The sequence below is a fragment of the Candida parapsilosis genome, contig 005569 (genome assembly GCF_000182765.1).
Source record: "Candida parapsilosis strain CDC317 annotated contig 005569".
In the NCBI taxonomy this organism is placed as follows: Eukaryota; Fungi; Ascomycota; class Pichiomycetes; order Serinales; family Debaryomycetaceae; genus Lodderomyces; species Lodderomyces parapsilosis.
In genome coordinates, this window is record NW_023503278.1 from 1,635,503 (window position 1) to 1,652,541 (window position 17,039).

The following is a 17,039-nucleotide window of genomic DNA, read 5'->3' on the forward strand; positions in this document are numbered from 1 at the left end:
CAAATTCTTCGATTCAAAAATTAATGCTCATTGCTGTGCCTTGACGTTGATCGTTTGAATAGATTGATTTTTTTTTTTTTAGTTTTCTTTTCTTATTGAACCTCCACCAACTAGCTTTAATGGATCTGGCTTTGAATACTAGAAGCACACAATTTGTGGAGCTTATAAATACTTTGGTCATAAATGAGCTAGAAGGATATAGTGGTCACTATGATGAATGTAAATTTGCAGGGTATACAGATGCAACAACTGATTTGTTAAATTTTGACGATGCTCAGTTTAAGTTTGAGGATCCAGAGGGTTTGGAAGAAGAAGAAATCGCAACGTTCAATGACGCCACACTTTCGAGATTGAAGGAGAGCCTCTTGAGTTCAAGTTTTCAAAAAGCATTGTTATCGACAATAGAATCCGTAGTCGATGATGAAAACAACATGTCGATGAAAAAAATTTCCCTAACATTGGACTATTTGATGTGGATAGCGCTTAAAGTGGACAAGACGGCAAAGTTGACGTACTACTATTGCTTGGAAGCTGTTCTGAACCAACTTTTCTCATTTTCAACTGATCAAGTGGAGTCTTTGTGGACATTCGTGGAGGCAAGATTACCAACAATTCAAACACAATTATTTGAAAACACTTTTGCAGAGAGGATTGCAGTTCTCCTGCTTGGGAATTCGTTGACTGACAAATACAATACTCTGATTACAGGACTGCAAACCAACTCGACATTGAAGGATACACCCAATGATAGATTTCAATCCAGAGTACGATTATTTATGACTCAATTGCTTGCGATTGACGACAATACTGGTCTCAACAAATACTTCCATATACGAAACTCGGTTCCTCCACACATAGAAACCAAAGATGTGTTCCTTAGCGATGTTTTGCAAATTCAAAAAATATTCAACAACCCTTTATTTTATCTCAAAAAGAACAATACAGTGGAGCTCAACAAAATGACGGAGAAGATATACAGAGTTTACGGTCAGTTAGTTGAAGAGGAACTGCGATTCAGAGAAAAGCATCCTTTTCCGGAGCAATTTCTCATGGTGAAGCCAAAAAGCGAATCTGAACGAGAATATTTACGTCAAAAATACACAAAACGTGTATACACTCCTGAGCCTTATCTTGAGTCCAGTTTCCAAAAGGGATCAAAATCAAACGAGCTGCAAAATGCTGATTACAAATTTCTTTATCACCAATTGGAGCTTTCAAAGGTTCGAGTGCAATATCTTTTGATGATTTATATTTTGTCAGTGTTTTATATTGAGATGACCCCTAATCATAAAACCGAGTTCATAAAAACTATTGGCGCTCCAATAACCACCAAACACATAACGGAAGATTCACCAGGAGTTAGTGCCCTTAGAAAGCTCATCGACATCAAGAATGAGCTACCTACAGTATTGAAAAATATTGATCCTTCGTTGCCTTTTTTGCTTTTACATTTGGGTATTGATGAAAAAATCTGGTGGAAGTGGTTGCTTCATGGTAAAGATGAGCAGAATAAAGGCTTCTTTGTTGATAAGATGTTGCTGCCTGAGGTACTCAGTGGCCAAGAGGACGCATTTCAGAAATTGTATCCCTTTAAAAATAAAAGAAGTTTCAACACTTTCGTGACACCACAAGTGTCGAAGAAAATGCGTACTGGGAGAGGCTTAGAACAATTAAAGCAAACCGCTCAAGTTGATATTGATAAGGCTATGGAGGAGCTTGAGGGTGTTGAGGGAAAGCTCAAGGAAGAACCCACAGATGAATGGAAAGACATTAAGTCTTCACACTCATGGAAATTGCTCAGACGGAAAAGATGCAATTGATTTTTTTATGTGCGTGAGGCGAGTGCACAGTGTGATTTGCTATTGCTGCATAAGCATACCAAGTAGATATAATGTACAATATTATTTAAAGAGTAATGATACCTAATGTAGACGCGAAGTGTAATACGACTCTGGCAAAACGCGTGCAAAACATTTTGCGCGACACTTTTGAAAAAGATTTTGTGCAACAATACAATATTCATCTCTCGAGCTGATTTTCAAAATTAGGATATCACATTTGCATTCGTTTACACTTCTTCGCATCAATAGGGAATGGCACCCGTCCGAAGATCCACAAGGAATTCTAAATCACGAACAGGGTCTCCGAAAAAGCAAGGGAACCCGCAGACAGGAGCAAAGAGGCGAACTAATAGAAGAAACAAATCTGCTGCCTCGAAAGGTGAGATTGTACGCGAAAAGTCCCCAAAGTTGGAGTTAAACTCATCCCCAATCAAGCAAAAGAATGATCAACAAACGACCCCTACAAAACAAGTCATTTCTAAAAAGGGAAAGAATGTCTTGTTTTCAGATGATTTGGTTTCTGACTTACCAAGCACACCCGAGAGATGCTCTTCACCAATCCGGTCCATTTTGAAGCCCGTTGAACCCAATTCTTTGAACAGAGCTGCCGATCCAAATGACACATCGCTTTGGGATGCGACGAACAATGCAAGGACAATCAACCCAAAATGCTTTGAATTTTGGCTACCGGGCACAATCATTCAGCTACCACTGGGCTCTGAAAAGTTGCCCATGCTAGTGGAAGGATGCATGTCGGTGTTGGATGATGAAAAATTTGAAAGGAGGTTTGAGGTGTATGCAGCATTGAATGGCATTGTTAAAACCAACCCGTCCGCAATATTGCTTAAACTATTCGCGAGCTCTAAAAAGAATGAGATTCAGCAAGCATCGCTCCCGCTTGTGGTCCAAGTCCTTAAAGACATCAGCATTATTGAAAAGAGTATATTCAATCCCGAATTGGACAAAGAAAATGACTCCCCAACCAAGGGGGACCCATTCAAGGTTCGTGTTGTCACACAAGCGTTGAAACTTCTCAATTTTGTCTTGTGTGATACTGAGTTGAATAGTTTTGTAACAAACGCTGACATATGCTGGATTTATGATCATGCATGTACGGCGCTTGTTAACCCCAGGATATCCAAAGCACTTGTTTCACCGTACCTTAATATAATTAAGGATTGCAAATTGAGTAGCAGTTGCAAACGCGACTTGTTTTCCCATCAGCACATTCTTGAAAAATTGCTTTTTGCAGTACTTAATGTTAAAGGTTTTCCAAGTGTATCATTGGTAACAGAAAGACTAATCTGTTTGAAAAATTACGTATTGAATTTCCCGGATTTCATGGCCAAAAACATTGACCACTGGTTTGAGCCGTTGCTTTTGAACTTGTGCAACATGATTCATCCCTTGAACGTGAAATGCCTTGGAGTAGGTGTGCATTGTTTATTGGAGGCAGCAAAATGCTTTTTGGATTGTACCCCCGTCCACACTTGTGTGTTGAACAAAATGTCATCACGGATTGCCCTGAGCGTTCAGTCTTTCACATCAAGTCAAGAGTTTTCAGAATGTATGAATCAGCTCCGTATGCAAAATGTAAAACTAGGTCAATTTGTTGTTTCCAAATTGCAAGAGTTGATACGCGCAGAACAACATAAATTAGCTATGGACATGTGGATGGCCCTTACTCTATTATCTAGCGTGGATGCTTTTGATGAGTCTACATATTTGGAATCGTGGCTCAAAGTACCAAATTTTTGCTTCAGTTTAGGCCCTCCTGCAACTGCAATTGCTTTGTCTTATTGGAGAGCAGTATGTTTCAACTTGTGCAAAAACAATCTAGATGCATTCCGCACATGTATTGACCGTGTTCAACGACCAATATGCAAAGGAGATAACCCCCTTTATGCCACACACACATTGAAGTCAAAAACGACAGTCATGATGCACGTTTTTGATAGCTTCCCTTTGCTGGAGTTACCAAAAATTGTGATTGACTCACTTGATAATGTTTTCTTAGGCTACTTATACATTTTTCTCAGTCCAACCATTCTCAAACTGTGGACAAAGTACTTAGCTGCTTTTTGGGATAAGATTGTTCAACCAATATTCAGGAAATTCTACTTAGCAAAGGAAGCGGGCCCATATGCAAACCACTTGGGTTGCGAAGTTTTACACACACTTTTCAGAGTATCAATGCCTCATCCAGAAAAGGAATTCAATGAAGCTCGAATACTATTCAACGATCCAATTAACTTGCCACAAATCAACCCACTTCCGTCAAGGTTTGTTCTCATCAAGTTTGACAAGATGATGCAGAACATGATCTCGTTATTCGAATTGGACACAATAAAATTTGAGCAGAAATTGGGCCTACTCAAATCCTTTTTAAATAAAATAAAATTGGTGGTAAAGAAGGAGCAAAGTCCATCAGTTACTACTTATGATCTCATCGATAACCTCCCGTTATTGTTAAGAAAGTTGTTGGGAACCCAAGCCGTGAGCTCAGAGGTTCTTGTAAGAGTCATTGTTGTAATGCATGATGTGTTTAGTCCATCTTTACTAATTAACTGTGACCTCGGATCTGAAAATTATGACAACAACCTCAATGTTTATTTGCCGATTGTCGAGAGTTCCAGCGCACTACCATTGGAAGGAAGGATGACAGTGATAAGGCTCATTTTGCAGTCTTTACCTCAGACTAAAGCATTGATATTAATCACAGATATTCTTGAGTTGCCCACAACAACGAACGATACGATCCAAATCATTATTGAACTATTGAGTAAGACAAATATTGTTGCAAACACAATTGATCTACAATTATATGCCATGATTTGCAAATGCATAAGTTGCAACTACGAAGTTTTTGTGAAGAAAATGATTCAAGCAATTGTATCCATTCCGAATTCTGAAGAGATTTGCAGATGCTTAACTTTGTTACATATCGATGAGTGGAAATCAAATGTCGCTGACCATGTGCTTTTATTGCTACGAAATGCACCTTCAAAGTCGATTCACCATTTTGTAGCAGGGATTATATCACGGCGTCTTGAGGCATCTTTGGTACAATCGTTGGCGTTTATGACAAAGAACGATTTTTCTAGTGAAATGTTTTTGCTCAGTGGAAATCTCTTTGATTTGATAGTCAAGGATAAAGCGAGTCTTTTTGAATGTTGTGTTTTATTGAAACAATATCTTAAATTCAAATGCCAGCAAGGGGGAAATGATTATTTGCTTATCGATGTCTTGGCTGCTGGATGCAGTAAGCATCTAGACATAGACATTACTTTCTTAGAGAAGTTGGTAGACTTCTCTCACTTACCCTTAAGCAGCAGGGAGGTGCAGTTGCAAAAAGCCAAATCTAGTACAGAAGTGCTTCTTGAAACCACTTCCCTGGATAGTCAAGATGAACATTCTCGTGGCGATATTGACATGATCGACAATGATAGCATGGACCAAAGTTCTTTAGGATTGATAACATCCCTGAGCCAAGAAGTTGCCGGTGATATACGAAGCGAGGATGCAGTGAACTTGGACAGGAATACGTTGAAGATGATTGTCAAAACAAACAATTCCCTCAGGGAGGGTAGGTCGAGAAGTAGCATGGCTATAGAAAATCTAATCGGAAAAGAAGAAGAAGTCATCACGAGCAAACAGTGTCAATCTGAGTCTAGAATACTGCCACATTTGAGGTTTCCCGAAAAGCTATCCAACGTTGCGAACAATGCTAATGGACAAATACACTCAGCAACATCAAATACTCAGGGAGTTTCCAATTACGACACAAGTGAAGAGCGAAGGTATAGTCAAGTCGACGAAAGTGTCCAAACGCCGCTGTTAAGTGCTATTGAATTAGTGAAGCTTCTTGCTGAGAAATCCAGCCAAGAATTGAACATGTTTAGTCCTCAACAAAAGTATGAATTGGAATCAGAGTTGTTGCGGTTTATGATTAAATTGCGTCAGTTGGAATAAACTCGTCCGATTTTCCCATCTGTCTTTTGATTTAATGTTACTTGATCGGTTGTTATATTTGGTGTGTATCATTGCACTAAGTTTCTGTAAAACTATACAATTCGTAAATATAGCCGCACTCGTCTGAGATTCTTCAAAATTAAATCAATCCTATTTTATATTCCATTTCACTATCGACGACAAAATCACATCAAGAGCTCACCTATTCAATTCGAAGCTTGTACTGTAACCTTACTTGGCTTTCTTCCTGCAATTGAGTGCAATGTCAATCATTCCGTACAACCCGAACAACGATGTTTTGTACCACAACCCTGACGATGGGGTTCTCATTCTTCATGATACTGAACAGAATTCAATTCAGTTGCTATCCACACTAGATGTAGGTAACAATGGATCCCGGTTCAATGCAAGGTCATCGTCAAGTAGGTTTGATAACAACGGGTTTCCTTCTTTCGCTGACGATGCTGATATTCGAAAGTGTCCAAGTTGTGGATTTACATGGAACGAGTTTGAGAGTAAGAATTCAAGACGAAGAAGTTCTGTGGGAGCACCTGCCATTTCCGACACAAGTAAGATTCATGAGTTCGCGAGAGCGTATCCCAAGCCTTATATGCGAACCGACTATTTCAAATTATTGGCTTCGATGCCCCATTCCGAGGAGGCAAAACAGAAAGCCAACACTAAAGGCATCCCTTCTGGAATCTTCAATCAAGGGTACTTCAGTCGATTTTTCAGAAAAGTTGGTCACAATCCGTTGGGATCTGGTGCTCGAGCACAAGTTTACAAGGTTGAGCATGTTTTCAATGATATCGCTTTGGGAACCTACGCTGTGAAGAGAATAAGTATTGGTGATAAATTTGAACATTTAGAGCAAGTCTTAAATGAAGTGTTGATACTATATGAGCTATCCGCAAAGAGTGCTGGAGAAAACAATTTGATTAGGTACAATCATGTGTGGTTGGAATTGGGAGAGTTGGAAGACCTGAGTTCGTTTTTTCTACACACTGGCTGTTCGGATCCAAGGGGTAGTGGAAAGGTTCCTTACATGTTTATATTACAACAGTATTGTGATGGAGGTCATCTCGAAGGAATCATTGAAAAGAATTTTCCAATCGAGGAAAGTATGAGCTATTCTGAAAAAGTTAAATTGGAGAAGAAGCGAAGAAAGCTTCAAAGGTTGGGAAAAGAGGATGACGAGAAGCCCAAATGGCTTACCATTTTTGAAATTTGGAAATTTTTTCACGACATCGCTAATGGAGTGAATTATTTGCACAAGAATGGTATCTTACATCGTGACTTGAAACCATCGAACTGTTTGGCTGAGGAGCAATACGCTGCCATTGATGTGCCAAAGTCATTTGAATCAATCGATCAATTTGAAGAAAAGATGTTCGAATTGCCGAAAATTCTAGTTTCTGATTTTGGTGAAGGTAAATTTACAGAAAAACACAAAAATACGAGGTCAAGGAAAGCAAGTAAGAGGGAAGGCAACACTGGTACTTTGGAATTCACAGCACCGGAGTTATGGCAATGTTCGAGTGATAGTAGACTCATTAATGAGTTTTCATACGACAGTGACATCTACTCTTTGGGCTTAATACTTTGTTATTTGTGCCTTGGCACCTTACCCTTTGCAGACTCACTCAGGGGCGAAACGGATCCAGAAGTCTGCAGAGAAATCATACAAGATTGGTACAAAACTCTCTCGCGCGAATCATTTGGATCTTGGTTTGAAGAGATTTTGCAGAAGCGAAAGAGAACCATGGATGGTTGCATGTCTGATTTTAGAGCCTTGATATATAAGATGATCAAGAGTGATTCTGGTGAAGAAATCACTAGAATAAACTCCAAGGAGGTTCTTGTGTGCTTGAATGAAATAAAGTGGAAATGGCTCATCAAATCACCTGAAGTTATTGGAGATGAGGCAAACAGGCGAAATTACTCGCTTTCGGCTGAGGAAAAGCTAACATTGTACCTGCCAAGGAAGACGAAGGCTCCATTTGCGAATGAAGATTTATTTGAGGTGGAAGAAGATGAAGACCTAGATTTCGAAAAGGAAAATGAGACTGATCATTTGAATTTGACAGAAGAGGAATTTGAGCCTCATCAAGCTACGTTGCTCCCTTATGATCATGTACGGAAAAGAAGTGGCTTTTCTCTAGGACGTCGTACAACGTTACCACTCTACAGTCTCGAGCTTTTGCTATTGGAGTATTTGTCACTATATTCACCTCACTTTTCTCAAGTTATCTTGAAGGTTGCCATATATGTCACAATCACATTGGATCTCGTTTTGGAAGAGTATAATGTCATAAGATCCAGTTTGTTTGTGTTGGTTTTTGTTTCCCTATGCATAGTCTTGGCATATTCCATGGGCTTTGAGCGTGAATAATTTACGGCAATAGAAATCTGTGTATTCGTATTTTACATATCGAAGCCTTTCAGTCTCCAATAATCTCTTTTGAAGTCTTTATCTACAACGGGCTTTCTTGGGAGCTTTGGCTTTTTCGGTTCAGTAGCAGCAGTAGTAGCAGGAGCAGCAGCAGCATCATCATCTCTTGTTTTCTCCTGAGCTTCTGGCGAAGATTCTAAACTCAAATATGACTCCACTAATTTTTTCGTATCCTTAGCCTTGTTCGTGATTGGTGTTTGCTTTGAAACAAGGGTGGGTTTCGTGGGTAAGGGAGTGTACTCTTCTTCACTCTCCACTGTCATATCTGAAAAGTAATACTTGTCATTTCCTTCCAACCCATCACTTTCTAAATCCTGTTCCGTGTTCGGGTGTTCTTCATGATGAATAAGAGCATCATTCCTCACCAAATGCCTCTCATCAACAAAATTTCTCTCCTTTCCTTTGTATTTGATGATATCCCCAAGAATCAGTTTGCCCAACCTCTCTCTATACGGTGCAGCATTTAGTTCATAGCACTTGGCAACAAGAAGCTGATATGCACCACCAAAAGCCTTTTTCAAATCCCTGAGATTATACGATGACCGAGTAATATTGTTACTAGAATCAGCAGGATCTTGAACCACAATCGAAAAAGTATTTCTTGCGGTACTCAAAATGGGATGTCTCCCTTTCAACAAGTAACGCGGCAACTGAGTTTCTGGGTCAATCGATATAATGAGGTTGTCATAGGAAAAATTGCGCCCGTATAGCTCAAAAAATTCAATAAGTAGCACACCTAAATTATCTGGAGCATCCATGGTATTTGTTGAAATTTTTGGGTGCAATTGCATAAAGTGATAGCACATTATGATGGTTGCATACCCCCCAAGACCACCAACATGAACATTGTTAAGTTTTCTCGATCTTAGAAATTGCTTGACAACCAAAACTAGTTCGCGCAACCCTGGAGTAGCAAGTAGCCATTTTCTTATCCGTCGAGCAGCGTCCAAACCATTCGTGCGTTCGAACGATATATCAACAGGTAAATTGGAATCAGGGTCAACAAATTTGATAATTGGAACCTTGGCATTTGCAATGACCTCCACGTTTTTGGCTAAGTTCTTAACCCTGAGAAAAGACGAGAGTTGATAGAGCCTCGACCTGTTTTCGTAGTCACCGGTGCTAGATATGACCACCATATCTATATCAGATCCTGGTAGATATAAATCTGTTGCACACGAACCAAAAACATGAGCCTCCGTCCCTGGCCAGAAGGAGGATATTTCCTTTTTTAGTGTATTAATGACGTTATTCCGTGTGATAATCTCGGCTTTTGAAGGTGAGATGTATCTAACAAAATCCTTCATTTCCATTGTGAGCCAATCGGCAATCTCCTTTTGTGTGGAATGGTCGTGATCCTTTATCCAAGGATATGATGAATTTGCTTCTGCCAGTAGCTCGTTTGTATTCTGCGAGTCATGCTCTTCATCGTGTTCATCGTCCTCGTCTGAGGACAGAAAGCCAAATTGGATAAAATCTTGATTGGTTGTCAACTCATTACTCTCTTGGTTTTCATGGCTGCTTTCAGTCAGATCTTTTATACTTTCGTTACTATCGCTGTCCCCACTGTTCTTCTCAGCATCACTGTCAACCAAGATCAACTCCTTCTCAGGTGATTGGCTCTTCCTGCTGTAGTCAAAAATGTAATCTGAATCCGAGTCATCATCCAGGTGAGGAAGCTTGATGAAGTTATTTTCGTGTTTTGGGCTTGTGGTGGCTGCAACGACATTGTTAAGCTTCTTCTGCCTCTTTTGGTCTCCTTTGCGGTCACTCCTTTCTCTTTGACGCTTGTTGCCCATGCTTTGGATCACACAATGCTTCTACATGTTGTGCTTCGGAAAAATCGATCAAAAGATGGCCTCAAAGATGGTAGCACGCTCTGCAAGTAAATGCCCATGAGAGAACAAGCGCATGGGCAAAAAGGTAGAGAGAGATACGAAACAAAGTCATATATACTGTATCACAAACGATTTCTATTCATGTATGCATTGATTACATGAGTGTCATACCCCTTTCCAATCATGCGCTCAACAACAACTTGACATCTCTCTGGAGGAAAGCAAATTCCTCATGCCATTGTCATCGCCCTGGTTCTCAGAGTACTGTCGTATGTATTCGTCACTTATACTGTCCACTATTTTTGTGAATAGCTGTGCTATACCGTCGTTAAGTTTAGAACTCGTCTCGTCATACGAAGCAATGACATTGTGTTTTGCCATGCACCCTCGTACCGCGGCATCCAAATCTGCCTTGTTACCTTTGAATAGATCTGCCTTTGTTCCAACAAGGCGTACCTCTACACCGTTTTCTGCCGAAGAAGAATTATTTAGTTCTAACTGCTGAATCCAAAACTCAGCTGTCTCCAACGTTGATTCCACATTGCTCATGTCGAAGCAAACCAACGCTGTCTTTGCATTCCGATAATACATTGGAGTGAGAGATCTATACCTCTCTTGACCTGCAGTATCCCATATTTCAAGATTGATCTTCCTATCTGGTTTATCGGGTGTGCTGTAGACTTTAGTCGTGAACGCCGCTCCAATAGTATTCGATGTTCGAGTATCGAAACGATTCGATGTGAATCTGTGAACTAGGGAAGTTTTTCCCACTGATGATTCACCAAGGACTACCACCTTATAAGAAGGATATTGTTTATTTTCTGACATTTGGGTAAATCAATGTTTCTCTAAAGTTGATGGATTATTATTTTAGTGTGGAGACGGAGATTATGCATATATCGAGCAAAAGTCTTCAATAATCGATGATATGTGAGTCCTTATAGCTAAAAACAATTGCGTTATAATGCAAACGGTGTTTACTCTTTGTCAGTGCTGGTAGAAATACTAGTGTAAACAGCAATGAAACTTTATTTCGTATTTCTATCCGAGTTTGCACGTGCCGTGTGTCAAGAAAATGTAAGTGACAAATGCGCTTCTTAGGTTCATCTCATTCTAACGTGTAATCATCTGCCATTTTTTATTGCCACTGAAGAAGCACACCTCGCTTGTATTACATTTCAAACAATTTAATTTGATCCAAAATAGCTAACAAAAGTCGCCCAAAGAAGGTTAGAGCTCCTTACAAGAGCTACAAATCGAGCTCCATTCTGGCAAAAGCTGATGATGATGAAGAGAAAGAAACAACAGTACATGCCACCAATACGAATAAGTTCAGGAATGGAATCGACGTTCGATCTATATACCATATACCAGGTACAAACCCAATTAAGGGAAAGGTTTGGCCCTTGAGTAAATTTGAAAAGATTGATGTGTTGCATTGTGCAATCAATGGCCAGAACTTAGACTACGCTGGCGTACAAGATCAAGAGCAACAAGCAAAGATGATGTCGTTTCCCTTAGAGATCTTCTATAGAATCTTTCAGATCCTTGATTCATGGGGCATGTTGCACCCTAAGTTTATGAGAGTTTGCAAATGCTTTTACTTGATGATCTTGCCAATACTTTATCAAACACCGCATTTAAGAGCTACAAACTTTTTCAATTTTGTGGAGACATTGTCAAATAACAAATCACTTGGAAATTTTATACAAACGCTCGATTTGGCTTATGTGATCCAGTCTGGGAAAAATGCGTTTGTTGCTCGGTTATTGAAACAGTCAAGAAAGAATTTGGAAACCTTTGTTGCGCCACAAACCAGTTTTGGTTTAGCACCTTTGATAGCTTTAAAAAACTGTCAAAACTTGAAGGTTTTGGATTTGAGGTTAGTCTCAGAGACTGTGAACTTGGCACAGCTTTTCCATTCGATTGAGAATTTGTCCCACTTGACCCATTTGTCTTTCCCTAGGTCGTCTATAGAGATTAGTGACTACGAAAACATTTCATGGCCACCGCATCTTACATTCTTGCGACTATCGGGTGGAATCAGCGACGACTTTTTATACCATTCAAAATTTCCTACACTGATAACCAACATGGAACTTGCACATTGCCCTGCCATATCAGATTTAGGTTTGAAGCAAGTGCTTTATCGAATTGGTCCGCAATTAATAACTTTAAAGGTACAATACCCAATGCCGGCATTGAAACAGAATACGCTTGATGAGGTGTTTTTCTTTTGTCCAAACCTTCGCGTGCTTGAAATTAGTGTTGATTATGTTTCTTCACTGTTTTTCGATGAACAATACTTGGGATATTTGGATTTTCTAAGACCATTGAGAACATTGTACATTAACAGCAGCGGGATGCTAGGTACTCTGACAAGACTTGATCCCATGGACTTGGCGGTGGCTCTTGATGATGGTAGATTGCCTTTGTTGAAGAATATTCAGTGTACGGCTAAGCTTGGATGGGACCCGAAGTCTGATGCTGTCGAATTCATTGTGAATAAATTAGATGAGAGAAAAGGCGGGTTGTATATAGGATACTAAATGGTGTTAGATGATGTGTAGAATTACTTATATTATGTACTACCTTGGTTTGCAAGAGAGATTCAAGTGAAGTGAACATGGGTGCACAATGCCCACAAGACTTCTCTGGAAGGAGTAGGTGACGTGAAAACGCATCAACGGGGATTCGGCTTTATCTCATTGCAGTGGCGCAAATTGCTCGTGTCAACAAAGTGTGCTTTATGTGTTGTACAGCTTGATAAACAAAACCGCGAACAAATTAGCTTCGCTTTCTCTAAACACCATTTATCCATGACTTTACAGATATTCCTACCTTCAACCGAGATCCACAACGAAACCTTGCATGAGGACTTGAAACGTACTGAAGCAAGGCGTGAAGTCTACTTTTACGAGAGTATAGAAGGATACATCGTCTGCAATGAAGAGAAGCGAAAATCAGATGTTATAGCCTTACATGCCAGCGTCCACACGCAAGAATCAAATAGAGATGCGAAATACGAATCAAACTTTGCTGAGCAAGATATTAGTACCAGCTTAACGTTAGACCTGGCTAATGTTGTATTTCATAGCAAAGAGATAACAGTTTGGAAGTTTAATCTCCCAGCCGTTCAACCACCAAACAAACGAGTTTCTGGGCCAAACCTACAACTTTCTTGTCGATTTATCGAGCACGCTGAACCAGGACTGGTACAAAATGAAGCTTTTGGTGATATAGTGTTGCCAGACTATAAACCATATACACAAGATATTGACCACCTGGATACTTTAGCGCCCGGTGATTCAAAAATCACCCACAATGAAACGGAGACCAACGGAAACAATGCTGTAAACGAAAACACTGGTCCCACAGCAGAGCTAAACATTCCAATAGTTATGGCTCTAGTCATAAAAATGAAATCGACTAAACCTGCTGGAAGGAACGGCATGTTATTGGTTGCTTTAACTATCGAGCGTTCAGAGGAAATGGCTGCAGCCCGTAAAAGAGTGGGAGATAAATTGTACTTCAATATCGAGTCCTTTGACCTAAGTTTGGATAGCTGTGCAGCCACCCCAATGAATGAGCAATTCCCATTGCGTATGGCATTCGACGACTCGGTAAATATTGTATACAAATTGGACAACAATGAGCAAATTGGAAAAGAGTCCACAAAGCAGGTATCCATAACAATGAATTCGACTGTTCAACGGAATGCAGACGGTGTCTATAAAGATGTAAGTGACCCCATTCGAACTAATTGGAGACCTTGCTTGGACCTTGGTTTGATTGCCCCACCAATCAATAACGCATTGAAGACTAATAACAATACCCCACACCTTCAGTCACAAATGAGTAATTCAGTTAATGGTTCAGGCAATCGGCAAAGGGCCGCGTTGAATACTCTATACAAAATGGAGAGTCCTACATTTTCAAGTTTAAATACAAATTCAGTCATTTCTAACGCAAAAAGAGCTAAACTGTTTGTGGCTAGAGAGGCTTCATCAGTAACGGTAAATCTATCCACCAATATCAATTCATCGTTGGCAGGTTTGAGACTTACATTTATAGGAAGATTGGACATGAAACAGGGCGTGGCGACGAAGTGGAAAATGCAGGCTATTAACAACTCAGTCAATAGATTGAATTTATCATTGCTTGTTCAAAATCCGATAAATTTCAATCCCATATACAGCAACGCCGCCCCGAACAACAACTTTTCATCATCAAACTTGCTCAACAACGGTAGCGCTCAAAAGGGCCAGGATATCATAATCTACAACAAGGCACAGCTCTACTCATTGTACAATACATTAAAAGTCAATGCTGACGCGAATGGAGTGGTAATAATGAATAATGATGTTAGAATTGGACCTTTGGATCCACAGACCCTGTTTGAAACAACCTTGACTTTGGTTGGTAATACCAAAGGTATCTTTAGTTTGGATGGATTGAAAATATTTGACGTTGCAACCTGTGACGGATTAGATTTTGGTAAACTTATAGAGGTTTTTGTAGTTTAATTAAAGTTGGACATTTATATAATCGCATAGAAGTATTCTTGTTGAACTCAAAGCTCTGATTGTTGACATAATAGAGGAAGCTTTTTCACTTTGCTCTGCTCTGAGTCGTTGGTATTTTCAGTCAACAAATTGGTGGTGGTAGTGTGGAGGCTCGAGTTACACAAAGTCGCCTAATTTTTCACCTTAATTTTGTAACCTGAAACTTATTGATGCCACTTGGCTCTACAATTAAAATACAACCACTCAATTAAACGGCACATAATTTTGTTAACTATATATGTATACATCTTTTCTTATTGGCATTGTTGCATACATCATTTACAAAATCACCATCACCATGTCAACCAATTTCGACAAAATTGTTAACGAACAACATTACCCTCAATGGAACCAAACACCACAAGAAGTGTTGCAACTTGCCAATGATCTCGCAGCAAAGGAGAAAAGCTTGTTTGATTCCATAGCATCAGTGGAAGATCCAACTATCGAGAATGTGTTGAATCCATTTACCAGGTTCCATAATGAAGCTGAATTTCCAACAAATCAAGTCCTGTTTTACCAACACGTTTCCGCTGACAAAGCTTTGCGTGATGCGTCAACCGAAGCCGAGCAAATTCTCGACCAAAGCTCAATAGAACAATGGTCAAGAACTGACGTTTACTCCGTGCTCAAATCTTTGAAGGAAAAGAACCTTCAATTGGATCCCGAAAGCGAACGGTTTTTGAATAAAACAGTGTTGGAGTTTGAGCGTAACGGATTGGCACTTCCATATGAACAAAGGGAAAAAGTCAAGAAATTGCAAGTTGAATTGAGTGATTTGAAAGTACAGTTTGCCAAAAATTTGGGAGAGGATACCGGTTGTGTATACTTTACAAAAGAAGAATTGGAAGGTGTACCTGAGGTGATTTTAAAACAATATGAGGAAGTTAAGCAAGACGGACAACCACCAAAATTCAAAGTGACATTTAAATATCCTGACATTATTCCATTGTTTCAACATGCATCAATTGGTCAAACCAGAAAGACTGCAAATATTGCATTTGGGAACAGGTCTTCTGAGAATGAGGCACTTTTGACAAAGATTATCAAGATTAGATTTCAAATCGCAAAAGAATTGGGATATGACTCATATGCAGATTATGCATTGGAAGTGAAGTTGGCAAAGAAGAAGCATACTGTCTTGGATTTCTTGAATGACTTAAGGACTAAGTTAACGCCTGTGGCTGAGTCTGAACTACAAGTTTTGAAGGATTTAAAGAACAAGGATTTAAAAGCACGTAATTTGCCAGTTGAAGATGAATTTTATTCATGGGATTTTGCTTATTATAACGAAAGGTTGTTGGAAGAAAAGTATCAAGTTGATAGTTTGAAAATATCCGAGTATTTTCCTTTGCAAAGTACCATCAAGAAAATGTTGGGATTCTATGAAACCATTATGGATGTGAAATTTGTCAAACTTGATCCCAAACCGGAGGAAGTTTGGCATGAGGACGTGGAAATGTATGCCGTGTTTAAAAATATCAAGTTCGGAACCTTGGAGTACGTTGGGGTTATATACTTTGACTTACATCCAAGAGATGGGAAATATGGACACGCGGCTAATTTTGGTATAGGTCCAGGGTACGTCAATTCAAACGGCACTCGCAAAAACCCTGAGACTGTGTTGGTTTGTAACTTTACAAAACCAACAAAGACTAGGCCATCATTGTTAAAACATGACGAAGTTGTTACATTTTTCCATGAGTTGGGCCACGGTATCCATAATATGTTGTCTCAGACAAAGTATGCAAAGTTCCATGGAACGAATGTGGAGCGTGATTTTGTTGAAGCGCCTTCCCAAATGTTGGAGTATTGGGTTTGGTCAAAGAACGAGCTCAAGCTGTTATCATCTCATTATGAGACAGGCGAGCCGATTAGTGATGATTTGATTGATCTGTTAATCAAAACCAAACACGTTAATACCGGCTTATCCAACTTGCGCCAATTGTTTTTTGGATTATTTGACATGTCACTTCATACTATCGAAAGCGAAGACCAGATTGACAAATTGAATCTATTCGACACTTGGAATACTTTGAGAAGAGAAATCACATTACTTCCTGATGGAAACAATCCCACAAAGGGATACTGCTCATTTGGCCACATTGCTGGAGGATATGAGAGTGGTTATTATGGGTATTTGTACTCGCAAGTTTTTGCTGCTGATATTTACTACACCCTTTTCAAAGAGGATCCAATGAATACGGAAAACGGTATTAGATACAGAGACATTATTTTGAAGCGAGGTGGTTCAAGAGAAATTATGGACAACTTGGAAGAAGTTTTGGGAAGAAAGCCCAACTCTGAGGCGTTCTTGGCTGAAATATTCGGCAAAAAGTCTCATTTATAGAATTCTATCTAGGTTTCTATA

General features: G+C 39.6%; 8 protein-coding genes across 8 annotated transcripts; 6 read left to right on the forward strand and 2 right to left on the reverse strand. All coding sequences in view use genetic code 12, as the record gives it.

Moving 5' to 3' along the window:
- Positions 1–119: 119 nt before the first annotated feature.
- On the forward strand, positions 120–1,820 carry CPAR2_107740 (uncharacterized protein; the record flags this gene model as incomplete). Its single annotated transcript, XM_036807043.1, has 1 exon — positions 120–1,820. One exon carries the CDS (start codon positions 120–122, stop codon positions 1,818–1,820), a length of 1,701 nt encoding a protein of 566 aa, XP_036663919.1.
- Positions 1,821–2,093: 273 nt separating this feature from the next.
- CPAR2_107750 (DNA-binding protein) lies at positions 2,094–5,813 on the forward strand (the record flags this gene model as incomplete). Its single annotated transcript, XM_036807044.1, has 1 exon — positions 2,094–5,813. One exon carries the CDS (start codon positions 2,094–2,096, stop codon positions 5,811–5,813), a length of 3,720 nt encoding a protein of 1,239 aa, XP_036663920.1.
- Positions 5,814–6,075: 262 nt separating this feature from the next.
- CPAR2_107760 (protein kinase) lies at positions 6,076–8,205 on the forward strand (the record flags this gene model as incomplete). The annotated part of the gene is made up of 1 exon (XM_036807045.1): positions 6,076–8,205. One exon carries the CDS (start codon positions 6,076–6,078, stop codon positions 8,203–8,205), a length of 2,130 nt encoding a protein of 709 aa, XP_036663921.1.
- Positions 8,206–8,237: 32 nt separating this feature from the next.
- Positions 8,238–10,064, reverse strand: CPAR2_107770 (non-canonical poly(A) polymerase; the record flags this gene model as incomplete). Its single annotated transcript, XM_036807047.1, has 1 exon — positions 8,238–10,064. The coding sequence occupies one exon, from the start codon at positions 10,062–10,064 to the stop codon at positions 8,238–8,240; it is 1,827 nt and encodes a 608-aa protein (XP_036663922.1).
- Positions 10,065–10,292: 228 nt separating this feature from the next.
- Positions 10,293–10,931, reverse strand: YPT53 (Rab family GTPase; the record flags this gene model as incomplete). Its single annotated transcript, XM_036807048.1, has 1 exon — positions 10,293–10,931. One exon carries the CDS (start codon positions 10,929–10,931, stop codon positions 10,293–10,295), a length of 639 nt encoding a protein of 212 aa, XP_036663923.1.
- A 674-nt stretch (positions 10,932–11,605) lies between these two features.
- On the forward strand, positions 11,606–12,652 carry CPAR2_107790 (uncharacterized protein; the record flags this gene model as incomplete). The annotated part of the gene is made up of 1 exon (XM_036807049.1): positions 11,606–12,652. The coding sequence occupies one exon, from the start codon at positions 11,606–11,608 to the stop codon at positions 12,650–12,652; it is 1,047 nt and encodes a 348-aa protein (XP_036663924.1).
- Positions 12,653–12,922: 270 nt separating this feature from the next.
- Positions 12,923–14,629, forward strand: CPAR2_107800 (uncharacterized protein; the record flags this gene model as incomplete). The annotated part of the gene is made up of 1 exon (XM_036807050.1): positions 12,923–14,629. One exon carries the CDS (start codon positions 12,923–12,925, stop codon positions 14,627–14,629), a length of 1,707 nt encoding a protein of 568 aa, XP_036663925.1.
- Positions 14,630–14,966: 337 nt separating this feature from the next.
- PRD1 (metalloendopeptidase) lies at positions 14,967–17,018 on the forward strand (the record flags this gene model as incomplete). The annotated part of the gene is made up of 1 exon (XM_036807051.1): positions 14,967–17,018. The coding sequence occupies one exon, from the start codon at positions 14,967–14,969 to the stop codon at positions 17,016–17,018; it is 2,052 nt and encodes a 683-aa protein (XP_036663926.1).
- Positions 17,019–17,039: the final 21 nt, after the last annotated feature.